The following is a 16,528-nucleotide window of genomic DNA, read 5'->3' on the forward strand; positions in this document are numbered from 1 at the left end:
GTAAGCAAATTTATTATCCTAGTTTCTGCCACACTGAAAAAAATATTCTATTTTCAGTTATTAGCAATGCAATTAAGCTTATATCTGTAAGCCCTTACATCCAATTGAAATGCTGTCAAAGGCAAACTTATGGGAAATTGGACGAGCTTTCCGGTAAAAATATTAACGAGACTGAAAAACTAAGTCTGTCGTATAGAAATTGCCAAAAACTCCCAAAAAACCCGTTTTTTCAACATTTTTATTTTTAAAACCGCTGTATCTTCCCACGGATTGGACATAGGACAATGGTCAATATGGAGACTTTTATGTAAAATTGTCTGGAAAATCGATTCCCACTACTGGTTTTTAAAAATTTTGACGTTTAGACCACTTTAAAAAAAAAATAGTTTTAGTAAATGATTTTTGTATTTTTTAGGAGAGACATACCATCCTGCATTTTTCGTCAGTCTTTTGATAACATTTTTGGCTATTTCCTCAAAAATTTTGAACGAAAAAAAATCGTGACATCACCTTTAAATTTAAGTTTTAGACTAAAATACCGAAAAATCTCATAGATGTGGCGTGTATTTTTGTTTCAGTGTATTTTTTTCAGAAAGCCCGTCCAATTTCCTACAAGTTTGTCTTTGACCACTTTTTGATACGACGCAACGGCTTCGAGATACAGTAATTTTTAAATTACAAAATACAAAAATATTTAAATACCTTACGCCCTCCTCAAATGTTATTTTCGAGTACTATTGGCTTCATATACACAAAAATGGCTTATATAGGCCTAGGATAACATGTCTACAAAGTTTCATTGAAATCGGAGAGGGTCGGGTACAAAAGTACCAGAAAAATTCCTGATTTGAGCTTGCTCAATAGCATTTATCTCTTAGAAAACTTTTTTTCTTTATTTAGGTCAATTTTAGGAAAAAAAAAACATTTTCATTTTTGAAAAAATAACATTTAAAAATTACATCTATTTTAACCCCCAACTTTCCAACTCCGCTTCTAGGCGGACAAAAATCTATTTTGCAACCAATTTCTGATTTTTAAAAAGCATGGAAAGAAGAACTCTTTAAATTTTGGAAAATTTTACGGTTGAAAGTGTGACTTGTTTTTAGGCCAATGTAAATGTAAATGTCATTTTTTGAAGTCGACTTAGGCTCTGTTTTTCACTAACGTTTTCTATATTAAATGTAAAAATAGGTATGCAGTAATGATTGTTAATGATAAAGGTACAGTGAAACCTCTTTTTACGCGGTGTGTTACGTTTTTCTTATTTGTCGATTTCTCTGGAGCGACGCAACATTTTTGCAATCTTTTAAAAGCAATTTGTAGGTTTTTGTTCAGATCTACAAAACGCTTTTTGAAGCTTGTAAAAAATCGAAATTGAAGGGTAAATTGATCGATTTTTATGGAAAACACATTGTATATGCAGTGCAATATTATTTGGCATGAGAGTCCCTATGGGTATCCTCTACTAGGGTAACCTCGGTTTGACTGATTCTGAGAACTTTTGGTTTTGGATGAAACACCCTAATATGCACACATATACACATTGTATATGCTTGTAAACTAACAGCCTCTCGTCACAAATAAACAATCAATTACAATTACAAAATTATGACACACATTCTAAAATTATGAATAAAAACATTTTTAGCCCAAAAATAATGTAAGTTAATATTTTAAATAATTTTTCGTATTTAAAATTAAGTATTTTCTTTTATATTTGGTCACTTTAGAAAGGTTGTCGTATTTTTTCATAGACATAGTATTTTCCATAAAAATCGATCAATTTACCCTTCAATTTACCGATTTTCAACTCGTATTCAATATGATTTCGAATAACATTTATGAATAAATTGATTAAAAACCATCAAATTTTAAATTGAGATAACTAAAAATAGGCATTAATAGACACGGAGATATTTTCAGTAAATGTAGTTGAAAGTGTGTACTTTCAGGTGCATTGTTCGGTTTGGCGCCAAAAAAGCGCCATTTTGAAAACATAGCAACTTGAAAATAAGCTCAAAATCACTTAAAATTTGTTATAGCTCCTCAATAAAGGCTCAACACAATTTGCTGTCTTCGGCAAAGATGTGTAATTTTATGTCATAAACAACTTTTCAGAACATAGTAGGCCACTAAAATGCTAATAGTTTGAGTTATCACCAAAAAGCGCTTTTTTAAACCATTTTTGCAAAAATTGTGTATATCTCGAGTAGATTAAGAGCTACAAATTTGGCGCCTTCGACAAACTTCCATGAAATTTTCTCCTATACAACTTTGCCGAAGACACCAAAGCCCTACAACGTCATCCAACAAAGTTAGTTTTTCTTTGACACCCCGGAAGGTCGTCACCCTGTATGTCAATAACTTCAAGCCCTTATCAAGTACAACAACTCTTCCTAAGACATCATTTGGCTAGGACGTCAAATAGTTAAAGAGTTATCAATTTATTCCACTTAATTTTGCCATTCCGAACACTGTGCACTGGAAAAATAAAAAAAGAATAGAAAAATATGGGCATTACTGGATTAAGGTAAAAAGATACGATTTTTAAACTCAAGGAGCTATTACACTACGGCAAACAAACTCTCACTTTGTCTGGCACAGTTCCAGTTTGTCTGCTTTGTTTGTTTGCCTGGTTTTTTTTTATACAAACGTCAGCCTGTATACATTTTGCCTGTCAAACACAAAAAAGTGCGAGTTTGTTTGTTTGAAGTAGTGTAATAGCTCCTTCAGATATCTAGAAAAATCGCAAGCAAATTTTAGACGTTGGGCCTTGAATGGAAAAAAACTAAAAAACAGAGCTGAATACACTTACAGATCAAATGACAATTTTGCTGATTTGAAACTCTCTGGACCAATACGCTCTAAGCTGAAAACATTTTTTCTATGATTTGTCAAGATGTTTCAAGTAACATATCCAGAAAAATATCAATATTTCATCACCGCCATTTTGGTCGCCATCTTGGAGTTTGAAATTCAAATTCACCATATTTGGATTTGTCTTGTTAAACATCCAGAAAAATCATAAAATGATGTTAGTTCAGCCGTTCCGGGCCTATTTATTTTGGCCAAGAAACTAACATGCTAAAATTTTAGCCATCTCGGAGCTCTTTTGATCTCGAATCCTGCTGGTTTGACGTAGAATTGCTGTGTAAAAATAGAAATGAAATAATTTAATAAGTTAACAAAAGTTGCTCAATGATAAGAAAAATAAAAATCTTTAAAAATATATCTATCTGAATCATTTTTTTTTAACTCCACATAAGTAATGAAAAAAAGCTTCGTTATTCTTGATTCTGAAATATGAACTACTAGTTGTTATTCGTAAAATTATTTGCAATCTCAACAGACCTGAAGTTTTTTTTAAAAGGCTAATAAAAATAGCTTTTTTTCAGACTTGCTTCTTCTCATGAATTGGTTTTGTTTGTTTACTCTTCTGCAGTGCTGGAATTCGAGCGAGAAGAAGGAAAGTATTGCTCGCGAGCGAGCGAGGGATGGAACTTGTAGTATTTTTCTCTTCTCGCTCGCGCTCCTTGCATTTTCGTTCGCATTCTCGCTCTCGCCTTGAAAACTCGCGAGCGCTTCGTGCTAGCCGTTCGTCCCAAGCAAAATAATTTGTTTATCAGGCTTATAAATACAAACCAGGCGATTGTATAGAGGTGTTACTTCAAACGCTTTGTGGTTTCTAACACGTTCTATTTTTCGCTCGCGGGCAATTCTGGCTCGCGAGCTAGCCCGTTCGCTAGCGGAGGAGAGCACGGGCAAGCGGTGAGTTTCTCTCGGCAGCTCGGGACTCGCTCGCGGCAAGAACTCGAGAGAGAGGAATTTTTCTCGCGAGAGCGCGAGAATACAAACACTGCTTTTCTGAATTGATTTTTTTGGCAGGAGAAACCGACAACTTCACTTTTTTTTTTCAAATGCAATAAATAAACAGCTAGTTGATTCAAAACTTTATCGGCATTCATCGTTTTAAGAAGTTTCAAGAACTGTCAGAAAAACTAAAACTAAAATTCCAAGTTCAACTTTCAAAGTACTAAAAAAAAATTTACCACAAATTGTTTTTAACACTATTACAGTTGTGCTTAGTTGTCAAAAATGTGCAAAATTTCAATGAATTCACAAACAAAAATATCCTCACGTTTCACATTTTTTTCCGATTTTGTGTCTCATAAATCTAAATCCTAAAGTGCGAAAAACCGAACCATGGGGTGTTCCCAATGTTAATTTTTTATTGTCTCCCTAGTGCATTCTAATTGTATTGGAGAAAACAATAAAAATAGATAAGCCCGTTTTTAAATGTAAAAGCCTTTGAAATTGGTCTAAAATGAGAAACATGAACTGAAAAATAAACTTTAAATTAATGCAAATTTATTAATATTTTTTAAATGCATATTTGTTTAAAATATAACATTTTACTAATAAACTAATCCCTTCCTTCTTCTCGCCTCTTCCAGAAAAACGCAACACCACCGAGTCCAACTCGCCCATCTCGCCGAGCCACCACCACAACCAGCAGTCCGGCAACCTTCAACCGCCGCAAAACCCATCCAGCGGCGGCCCCGACATGGGCAACTGCGAGATCTGCGGCAAGCCGGAACTGCGCGCCAAAATGAAGCGAAAGCGCTTCTGCAGCGTCGACTGCGCCCGGGCGGCCAAGCAAAACTCCACCGACCAGGTCTCGTCACCGGCGCACAACGGAACGGCCTCCGCCACGGCGGCTGGAAACGGAGAATCGGTCACGACGACGTCGTCGTCCACGGCGGTTAATCCGGTGGCGCCGTCCAACATTAAGTTGGAGCGGATGGAATCGATGGACACGACGCCTTCGGCGCCGCCACAGTTTGCGGCGGTGACGCCCGCGATGGACGCGGGTTCGGCTACGGTTACGGCAACGCCGCAGGCTGCGGCGGCGGCGGAGGACACTCCGGTCATCATGAAGTGGACCGTGCACGAGGTGTGCGACTTTATCAAGAATCTGCCCGGCTGCAGCGACTACGCGGAGGACTTTTTGATTCAGGAGATTGATGGGCAAGCGTTGTTGCTGCTCAAGGAGAATCACCTGGTGAACGCGATGGGCATGAAGCTCGGACCGGCGCTCAAGATTGTGGCCAAGGTGCAAGGCCTGGTGGCGAGCACGGCGCCCGAGGGACAACAGATGCAGTAGACTGTGTACTATAATTTAATCGCTATTATTAGTTTAGTTTTGTTCGTTTTCCCCCTTTTTTGTACATCAATCTTTCTGTACATAGGAAAAAAAAACCCTTTGTTGATTAGGATTTAGCATTATTATTTGCTTTTTAGAAAACTCTAGACGTTAGTTGCACATAATAGACTTGTAGAGCGCACTCGGAATTAGACTTAAGTTACAGAGATGACTATTAGACTTTAATTTATTTTTACCGCATAATGTAGCGAAATGTCCTTATTCAAATCTCAAATCTGCAGCAAAATAAAAGTGAAATCATTTTCTAATTGTGTAAATATCAACCATTTTTCCAAGTAGTCTTACGAAAAACCCTTGAAGCTTAACATTGTAGAATTTAAAAGTTTTATAAAGCAAACAAACAAACGAAACATTGAAACGCACTGAAAATCTGCTAAGAAGCAACAACGAGAATAAGAAATAGAAGAAAACTTGCCAAATTTTTGTAATGGTAGTTGGTTGCTTCGTCGCGAAAGAAAACGGAAACAAAAAATCTAAAAAACAAACTCTTCTAAAAGATAGCATATGATATACTTGTATTGATTAAAAGCTAAGCAGTGAAAATGATGTCACTATTTGAATGTAATTCATTATTGCAAACATTTCAAAAATAAAGAAAATATGATGTAATTTAAAATACCCCGTTTAATATTTTTGCAATAGAAGACCAACGAAAGAAAATCATCCCATTTCCCCAAGAAAGTTTGCAAAATCTCGAAATTTACCCTTTTCAGCAACATTGTAAAAAAAGACTTAACCGGTCTGAATGAGTCTGTCTTCCCTTCCTCACTGAGGCAAGGCTATAAAATCACTCGAAAAATGAACTTCTTAAATACACCTCCTAGATATACCTTTTCGTATACCTATCGACTCAGAATCAAATTCTGAACAAATGTCTGTGGGGATGTGTGTAGACACGATTTTTTCCACACGATTATCTCAGAACTGACTGAACCGATTTTGGCCGGATCCGCCTTATTCTGTTCGTTTTGGGGTCCCCTAAGACCCTATTAAATTTTATTTTATTTAGTAAAGTATTTAAACAGTTATGCCAAGAAAAAGATTTTTGAAGATACAAAAAAGGGTGATTTTTTGCATAACCTCAAAAGGCCGGGTCTTTTTGTTTACGTGCGAGAGTCGCGCCAGATGCGAAACGCCCGGTTGCCACATTGCTTCAAATCAGAGTCTGCATGTTTTCTGGAAAAGTCTGTATCAGGTATATATTTTTTTCGTAAACTTATTTTCATTATTTCTTTGTAAATGTGAGGAAGGCACCACCCACCTAATGGTGGATTAAGATACGATTTTTTAGTAAAAATTAAGTTTTCTTTATTAATTTTTTTTTGGAATATTTTATTTTTTTCCATGTTCAGGAGGTCATTTTGAGCAACATTTGTTCTACGAAAATCTTTACTTCTCTAGTGTATTGTTTTTCTTGTTATATTTTTAGTATTTTAATTCTCATTTATCTTGTTTAATTTATGTTTGTTTTTGGTAGCATTTGGCCTATTCTATTACCTCCAATCATTACATTTTGCCTATCTATTTTTTCATGTTTTTCAGTATTTTTTTTTTGCTTTTTTCACATTTTTTGCTATAGAATGATACCATTGGGAGCGTTCTTTTATTACGTTACGCAAAAAAATGGCTTTTTGGGACCCCTCCCCCCCTTCGTAACAAAATTTTCATACAAATTTTAAAATTTTTGTATGGAGCGTAACACGGCCTCCGACCCCCCCTCCCCCCCTACTGCGTTACGTAATAAAAGAACGCTCCCATTATAATTTAAATTGTTAACAAAAATACGTAGAGGCATAGTCTGGGACTCTACAAACATTACTACATAATTCTTTATACCTACGTAAGAGCGAGTCCACGAACAGGGCATACCCCTTTGTATGAGACGTCGTTTGGACCTCACCAATCTGCCTGAAATTTTCAGGGGTTGTTTGTAAATATAAAACTAGCTGGCAAAAATATGAGCACTCTAGGTCAACGGGAAGTGATAATTTCAACATATTCGTGCTCCTGAGACAATTTCACAATAGAAACATACATAAAAATGTTTATTTTCATCCATTTTAACCATTTTAAAAATGAAAGTTAAAAAAAATAAGAGGCAGTTCCCCTACTTGTAAATTCTGCTCGGTTTGTTCTAGAGGTCGTATCGAAGTGCTCCGATTTGGATGAAACTTTCAGCGTTTGTTTATCTAAACATGAGAATAGCTCATGCCAAATATGAGCCCTCTACGACATAGGGAAGTGGGGTAAAACGGGCTTCGAAGTTTGAGGTCCAAAAACCCTAAAAAAAAACTTAAAATTGCTCGCATTTCCGTAAAACTTCATCAATTCCAACTGTCTTAGATGCATTCTAAAGGTATTTTGAAGCACTTTAAAATGTGCCATAGACATCCAGGATTGGTTTGACTTTTTCTCATAGCTTTTGTAAATTACTGGTAAAAATGGATTTTTTAAAAACCTTAATATCTTTTTGCAACAGCCTCCAACACCCATACTCCTATGTGTCAAAAGATAGGTAATTTAATGGACTATAAGCCTACGGTAATAACTTTTTGACCAATCGCAGTTTTTCGCATAGTTTTTCGATTTTTCTACAACAAACATTTTACAACGTTAGTTTTTGCCCTGTAGGCCAAAATGACGGCACTTTTAGGGCTCATTTTTTACATAATAGGAATCCTCGGAAAATTTCATGTTAGTTAGAAGTATTGTAGTTGTAATTTGATTGGAAAAAATGAAATTTAAAATAAATTAAAACATTTTTTAACAATTTGTTGCATAAGGCATGAAACGGGTATTCGCCTACTTGATACAGTATTTGACGTATTGATCACAAGGTTAATAAGATCTTTTTGTTTTTTTTCAAAACAAAAAAAAAATAATTATTTTCAAATCAAATTTATTGCGCGTATTGAGAAAAAATCAGTTTTGGTGGTTTTCTTGTAGGGGTCTCAAAGATACGAGCGCAAGCGTTTTTGAAATTCATCGCAGCAACCGTGTTGATTTTCATTTTCCATTGCTGTCAATTTACAAAGGTTGAGAAAATTATGATCAGGAATTCCGCCAGATGCAACGGTTTCGTGGCCTTTGCGGCAGGCATGGCGATCCTCGGTGTCTGTACCGGGTCGGATGGACGCTCTGTGGGTGGTGATGTCTTTGTCGGGCCGAGTTGTCCCTCGTTGGTGAATCGGCGGTACTTGTATCCGCTATTCGAGCCGGGCCACCGGATGCTAGGGCTGCCGATTCAACTCCGAAGATTTCTGCCCGATGAAAGGAACGCAGTGCGTTCATCCAGCCAGGTGCGAAGCTAAAAAACCACCAAGCCCGCCGCGAAGTCCAATAGAACCGCTGCACAATGCCCAGAAAACCGGCCAACCGCATGCGTTCTTTTATAATGTAACACATTAAGGGGGTGGGGTTGGGGGTGGTTTGGCTACGGTGTCGAAGACTGTTACATTTGAGAAACCGGATGTGGCCACCGGGGAACATGGAAAACTTGTCCAGAAGACGAAATTGAACTAGAGACACTCTATATTCAAAAATTCAATTCAAGAAGTTCTATATGTAGCATGATCAGTTTATACTGTTTCCTCGATACGGTTCTGGATGTGGCCAGCGGAGAAATGAAATGAAATCAGTTTTCGTATGAATAAACTTGATGAAAATTCAACAAACTTTTGATCTTTGGTTCGTGCAGTGTGATTTTTCATTTCATTCTGTTTCTGTGTGAAAAAATCAAGCTTTTGTAGTTTGAACGAAACCATGTTTCTGTAAATGTTTTGGTCTATTTTCCCCGTCGTCTTGCGCCTTTTAGCGCCAACAAAATCAGGCGGCTTAACCTTCAAGAGAGTCTCCTTAGGACATTCCCCGATAAGCGTATGCCTGGGCAGCAGGTTCGCCAACGAGGGGAGGGGAGCCTGCCCGACGAAGCCAACAACGCCCGCAGTGCCTCCATTCGATGGTACATTACAGCTAATCCCGAAGGTCGCAGATTCCGGCACCAGTACGGATGCAACCGAGCCGGCCATGAAGCTCGCAGAACCGCAGATTCCGTCACCAAACATCAGTCAGCTAACACCAACAAGCAATCGACAGCCAGCAGCAAAAGTCCCTTCGATTTTGCTCATATTGACAATCAACATGTTTTAATTTTTTGTCTAAGCCTACTCTCTTGCCTTCTCTATAGGTTTTTCCATTGCGACGGTATCTTCCTGCGGCGATTAATTGGAGCGCAGGATTCTAATTTTTCTTGAAATTATTAATACAACTCCAATACTTCTAACTAACGTGAAATTTTCCGAGAATTCCGAATATGTAAAAATTGAGCCCTAAAAGTGCCGTCATTTTGGCATACAGGGCAAAAACTAACGTTGTGAAAAAGTTTGTTATAGAAAAATCGAAAAACTATGAGAAAAACTGCGATTGGCAAAAAAAGTTAATACCGTAGGCTTATAGTCCATTAAATTACCTATCTTTTGACACATAGGAGTATGGATGTTGGAGGCTGTTGCAAAAAGATATTAAGGTTTTAAAAAAATCCATTTTTAACAGTAATTTGCAAAAGCTATGAGAAAAAGTCAAACCTATCTTGGATGTTTATGGCACTTTTTAAAGTGCTTTAAAAACCCTTTCGAATGCATCTAAGAGAGTTGGAATTGATGAAGTTTTACGGAAATGCGAGCAATTTTATTTTTTTTTAAGTTTTTTGGACCTCAAACTTCGAAGTCCGTTTTACCCCACTTCCCTTTGTCGTAGAGGGCTCATATTTGGCATGAGTTCATCTCATGTATACACAAACAAACGCTGAAAGTTTCATCCAAATCGGAGCACCACGATACAACCTGTTTCATATTGGTAAAAAACTCGCTCTTAAGTGTTTTTTTTCTAAAACAAACATGGCCGCCAAATGGCTGACCGGGAATGATACCTTTCACAGCCTCAACACACAGTTTTCAATTATTTCTTAATGTTTTTTATTGCAAAAGTTTTCTCCCATAATCGAAATTACGAGTGCTTCCACGCTTGAAGTTTTTTCTTCTATTAATATGTTTTCTTTTTTAGTAAAACTGTATTTTTTTTATTTTAGGTCGCTGCAAATATTTTTAAAGTAGATGTCCCCCTTTCTAGAAAAAATACTGAAAGAAAAAAAGCTTGAAAAAAATTAATACAATTACAATTAAAGCATTTTCCTGCATTGAAAATCATTTTTAATATGGTTGGGATCCATAACAAATACTTCAAATTTTTGTGAAATTCCGATGAATAGCACCGCAAGATGTTTTTTTCATGCAAAAAAAATCGTCAATACTTTTTTTTGTTGAGCCTTATGACCACTGCGACCAACTAGAGGAATACTGGGGTGTGACTCTTTTTTTGTAGCAAATCAGGTTAACCCAACACCATGGAACGATGAGAGGCAGCTCCTGTTTACTGCATGTTGTCCCAGTTAGGGTCGACTTGTTTTATAAAGTCTATCACCCTACTAGGACGGAAATGGTTGATATTGGAGGGATGTAATAATATTCTAGTTTGAATCAGGGCACCACAATTACACAAAAGGTGCTCTGATGTTTCATTCTCAATATTACAAAATCTACAATTTGCGTTTGGAATTTTCCTCATATTAAATAAGTGGTATTTGCATGGACAGTAACCAGTTAGTAAACCAGTTCGTTTCCTAAAATTCCACAGTGCCCAAGAACCCAGTAAAGGTTGACCGAGTTCTTTTGGGACAATTGCTTTAGTAATTTGATTCCTTCCCATACTAGTCTTGACTGGTACTTTTGAATAAGCGAGGCATTGCATCTAATCACTCTTCCTGTAATGAAACCGTGATGATCCACTAATTTGCTTACATCATCATCATCATCACCGGTACCAGAAACAACACCACCAACAATAACTGGTAACAAGTTCACAAACGCATGTGTCTGAGAAACATGAAATGCGGGTGTTGAAGGTCTTCTTCGTGGAATCAGACGTCTTGCAGAATGAATCCATTTTTTTTTGTTCAAACGCGGTGGGAAAAGTTCAGCCACGCGTAAAGTTGAAGAACTTCACACCCCAGACGGCAGAACATCTTGCGTCTGGCGGCGGCGGACGTTTGTCGGGGGTAATTCAAGACACTATTTATTTATGTTGGGTTCGTGTCCTTGGTTGGTTTGGGACCTGGATGTGTTTTTGCGGTTTTCACTTCGGCGAAAATTCGCCTCACACACACTCATGCGTTTTGGCATCTGTCAAAATCGGCCATTGTCAAAATTATTGCTGCTTGAGAAAAACCGCGTGCACGTCGTGCTCGTTCCGCGTAGCATCCGCCCGGGAATTATCTTTTTTTTGTGTTGCTTGTCCCGAGTGCCGTTACCGTGTCCGTGTCCGTGTTCCGTGTTCGGAGTGTCCGTTTATGTGTTTCGAAGTGGTGAAGTGTCTAGGAGTGAACTCTCGCGATAATTTTGGTGGTCTCGATCGGGGAAAAATGTAAGTTTTTTTTATTCACTATTATAGTTGAAATTCCGTCAAAAGTGACCACAACCCGGCATGGCCGGTTCCCTTAGAAGTTATCGTTTGGGGGACACTTTAAGAACCATACGAGCATGGATTGTGATGCGGAAAGTGCTAATTGGCCGCTCTGGGAAAATGGCCACAACCCGGCATGGCCGGTTCCCTTGGGGGTGATAGTTTGGGGGACATTTTAAGAACCATACGATTGGCATGGATTGTGATGCGGAAAATGCAAATTGGTACCATACTAGCATGGATTGTGATAAAAGAATTATTTTTTTTAAAAATCAGAAATTTCAAAGCTTTTAAAAATTTATAAAATTTCAAAAACTTTAAAAACTTCAAAAATTTCAAACATTTTAAAAATTTAAAAAAAATATTTTTTTTTTCAAAATTTCCAAAAATTAAAAAATTAAAAAAATTCAGAAAAATTTCAAAACTTTCCAAAAATTTCAAAAGTTTAAAAAAAATTCTAAGATTTTTCAAAGTTTACCGTCCACCTTCAATATTGGGCTCAAAAATTCAAGGGGCAAAAACAATATTTTTCAAAAAACTTCAAAATTTCAATAAAATTACATGTGCAATCAACTGAAAACTATTCACAAAGCATTTCCCTGCGTTAATAATCACTTCAAGCATAATTGAAACACTTAAAAAAACAACTTTTTTTAATTTCAAAAATTTCAAAGATTTTAAAAAATTCAACATTTTTAAAAATTTTATAAAAATAAAAAATTTGACAATTCCTAAAATTTTTAAGATTTCTAAGATTGCTAACATTTCTAAAATCTCTAAATTTTTAAAAATTTCAATAATTTCTAAAATTTCAATAATTTCTAAAATTCAAAAAATGATAAATTTCTAAAATTTCTTAAATTAAAAAAAATAAAAGCATAAAAAAAATTAAATTTCTAAAAATTAAAAGTTTCAAATATTTTAAAATTCCCAAAATTTTAAAAATTTCAATTATTTCTAAAATTTCTCTTATTTCTAAAATTTCTCTTATTTTTTAAATTTCTCTAATTTTTAAAATTTCTCTAATTTTTTAAATTTCTAAAAATTTTAACATTCCTAACATATCAAAAATCTTAAAAATTTCAAAAACTTTAAAAAAAATTATATTTTTAAGATTAAAAAATTCCAAAAATTTTAAAAAATTCAAATATCTTAAAAAATAAAAAATAAAATTTTCAGACATATCAAAAATTTAAACAATTGTAATTCAAAGTTTACGTCGCCTATCCCCACTCCCTCCCTTCAATATTTGCTCAAAAATGCAAGGGGTAAAAACAATATTTTTTCAAAAAACTTCAAAATTTCAATGAAATTACACGTGCTATCAACTGAAAACTATTTACAAAGCAAAGATTTCAAAAAATTTAATAATGTTTAAAATTTCTTAAATTTTAAAAAAATTAAAACATTTTAAAATTTTTAAAATTTGAAAAAAATTGAAAACATCAAAAATTTAAAAAAAAATCATAAATTTAAAAATATGAAAATTTTTAAAAAATTTAGAAAATTCAGAAATTTTAATTTTTTTAAAATATCAAAATATCTAAATTTGTTTAAATTGTTTGATATTTAAAAAAAAATATTTTTTTGAAATTCTCTAAAAAAATATGTTTCAAGTTGTTTCAATTATGCTCAAAGTGATTATTTACGCAGGGAAATGCTTTGCAAATAGATTGATTGCACGTGATTACAAAATTGAAATTTTGAAGTTTTTTGAAAAAACATTGTTTTTACCCCTTGAATTTTTGAGCCAATATTGGGAGCGGGGGTATTGTCGACATAAACTTTGAAAAATGATGGTTTAAATTTTTGAAATGCTTGAAATATTTGTTTTTTATTTTCAAAAATATTTGAAATTTTTTTTTATAATATTTGAAATTTTTGGAATTTTTTAATCTTAAAAATATTAGAAAAATTTTAAGTCTTTGAAATTATCAAGATATTTGATATGTTTAAAAATTGAAATTTTAGAAATTTAATCAATTTTTGAATTTTTTTAAAGTTTTAAATCTTTGATATTTTTAAATTTTATGAAATTTTTGATATTTTGAAATTTGTTCAAATTTTATAAATTTTAAAAATATTAGAAATTGTTGAAATTTTAAACATTTTTATAAATTTTAAAATCTTTGATATTTTTGAATTTTTTTAAATAATTACAATCTTTGAATTTTAGAAATTATTGAAATTTTAGAAATTATTGATTTTTTTGAAATTCTTGAAATTTTAGAAATTATAGAAATTATTGAAATTTTAGAAATTATTAAAATTTTAGAATTATTGTAATTTTAGAAATTATTGAAATTTTAGAAATGTTAGGAATGTTAGAAATGTTAGAAATGTTAGAAATGTTAGTAATGTTCGAAATGTTAGAAATGTTAGAAATGTTCGAAATGTTCGAAATGTTATAAATTTTCAATTTTTTTTGATTTATTTGAAATTTTCAAATATTATGATTTATTTGAAATTTTTAAAACTTTTGAATTTGCAAACATTGAAATGTTTGAAAATGTTGAATTTTTTTTAATCTTTGAAATTTTTTAAAATTTAAAAATATGTTTTTAGTGTTTCAATCATGCTCAAAGTGAATATTAACGCAGGGAAATGCTCTGTAAAAAGTTTTCAGTTGATTGTTCGTGTAATTTCATTGAAATTTTGAAGCTTTTTGAAAAAAATATTGTTTTTGCCCCTTGAATTTTTGAGCCAATATTGAAGGTGGGCGACATAAACTTTAAAAAATGTTTGTTTAAACAAGGCCTGCCCAACGTGCCCGCGGATAGGATCCGGCCCGTGAAGCCATTTCATCCGGCCCACGTCGGCTTTTCAAAATAATTCTATGATCGGCCCTTCATGAAAATAAATTGGGTGTCTTAATTTAAAAAAATAAGCGTGAGATCATTTTTTTACAATCATAATTCATAGCAAAAAATTTATAAAAAACATTTTGTTTCTTTTTCATTTGTTTTTGCAATAAAAAAAATTCTTTAATTTCTAAAATTTTGAAAATTTCTAAAATTTTAAAAATTTCTGACTCTTCAATTGTAAACATTTCAAAAAAAATTTCAAAATTTCAGAAAATTTTAAAATTTTAAAAAATCAAGAATTTTGAAGTAAAAATGTGTTTTTGGCCCTTGAATTTTTGAGCCAATATTGGGACATAAACTTTAAAAAATGATGGTTTAAATTTTTGAAATGCTTGAAATATTTTTTTTTTATTTTCAAAAATATTAGATTTTTTTTTGATGATTCTTGAAATTTTTGGAATTTTTTAATCTTGAAAATATTTAAAAAAATTGAAGTCTTTGAAATTATCAAGATATTTGATATGTAAGAAATGTTAAAATTTTTATAAAATTATAAAAATTTGAGAAATTTTAGAAATTTGATAAATTTTTGAATTTTTTTAAAAGTTTTAAAATCTTTGATATTTTTAAATTTTATGAAATTTTTGATATTTTGAATTTTTTTCAAATTGTATAAATTTTAAAAATATTAGAAATTGTTGAAATTTTAGACATTTTTATAAATTTTAAAATCTGTTATGTTTTCGAAATTTTTCAAATGTTTACAATCTTTGAATTTTAGAAATTATTGAAATTTTAGAGAAAATTGAAATTTTAGAAATTATTGAAATTTTAGAAATTATTGAAATTTTAGAAATTATTGAAATTTTAGAAATGTTAGAAATGTTAAAAAAAAATCAAAAATTTCAAAAAATTCAAAAATTTCAAAAATTTCAACAATTTCAAAAATTTCAAAAATTTCAAAAAATTTCAAAAGATTCAAAAATTTCAAAAATTTCAAAAAAATCAAAAATTTCATACATTTCAAAATTTCAAAAAATTCAAAGGTATCCAATATTTTCAAAGACTTATAATTTCAAAAACTTTAAAAAAAATCAAAAAATTTAAATATTTAAAAAAAATATTTTTTTTTAATTTTAAATATTTTTAAAAATTAAAAAATTGCAAACATTTCAAAAATTTCAAAAATTTCAAAAAAATCAAAAATTTTAAAAATTTCATATATTTCAAAATTTCAAAAATTTCAAAGGAATCCAATATTTTCAAAGACTTATAATTTCAAAAATTAAAAAAAAAAATCAAAAAAATTTTACACCTCGGGCTGCTGCTGAACCTGCCGGAAGAGGCGAGGAGGAGGACGGTCCGAACAACCGGGACGTTGGACGAGTTCAAGAACAGCTGGAGAATCCATCGGAGACGGACGACCACCTCGGGCTGCTGCTGAACCTGCCGGGAGAGGCGAGAAGGAGGACGGTCAACACAGCCGGAACAGTGGCCAAGTTCAAGAACCTGTGAGTATGATGCCTCATTTCAAAGTTATTGAACTAAAAGTTTTCTTCCCGTTCCTTTTTCACAGATTCTAAATCCGATTCCAAGAACATCTCCTTGGCCCCCTCGAAAAGCTGAACTTGCTGGAAGAGGTGAGGAGGAGGACGGTTCGAATTTCCGGGACGTTGGCCGAGTTCAAGAAAAGCTGGAGAGTCCATCGGCGACGGACGACCACCTCGGGCTGCTGCTGAATCTGCCGGAAGATGCGAAGAGGAGGACGGTCAACACAGCCGGGACCGTGGCCAAGTTCAAGAACCTGTGAGTATGACGACGACCTCGGGCTGCTGCTGAACCTGCCGGAAGAGGCGAGGAGGAGGACGGTCCGAACTTCCGGGATGTTGGACGAGTTCAAGAAAAGCTGAGAGTCCATCGGCGACGGACGACGACCTCGGGCTGCTGCTGAACCTGCCGGAAGAGGCGAGGAGGAGGACGGTCC

General features: G+C 33.6%; 1 protein-coding gene across 2 annotated transcripts in view; it reads left to right on the forward strand.

Annotated features, from left to right (window-relative positions):
• The window catches only part of LOC120413978 (polyhomeotic-proximal chromatin protein-like), a 53,387-nt gene extending 47,545 nt beyond the window's left edge, over positions 1–5,842 (forward strand). For both annotated transcript variants that reach the window (XM_052709259.1, XM_052709258.1), the window contains exon 8: positions 4,455–5,842. In XM_052709259.1, coding sequence (XP_052565219.1) covers positions 4,455–5,164 — 710 coding nt within the window. In that variant the 3' untranslated portion in view covers positions 5,165–5,842. The remainder of the gene's footprint in view (positions 1–4,454) is intronic.
• Positions 5,843–16,528: the final 10,686 nt, after the last annotated feature.

The sequence above is a fragment of the Culex pipiens genome, chromosome 3 (assembly GCF_016801865.2).
Source record: "Culex pipiens pallens isolate TS chromosome 3, TS_CPP_V2, whole genome shotgun sequence".
Taxonomy (NCBI): domain Eukaryota; kingdom Metazoa; phylum Arthropoda; class Insecta; order Diptera; family Culicidae; genus Culex; species Culex pipiens.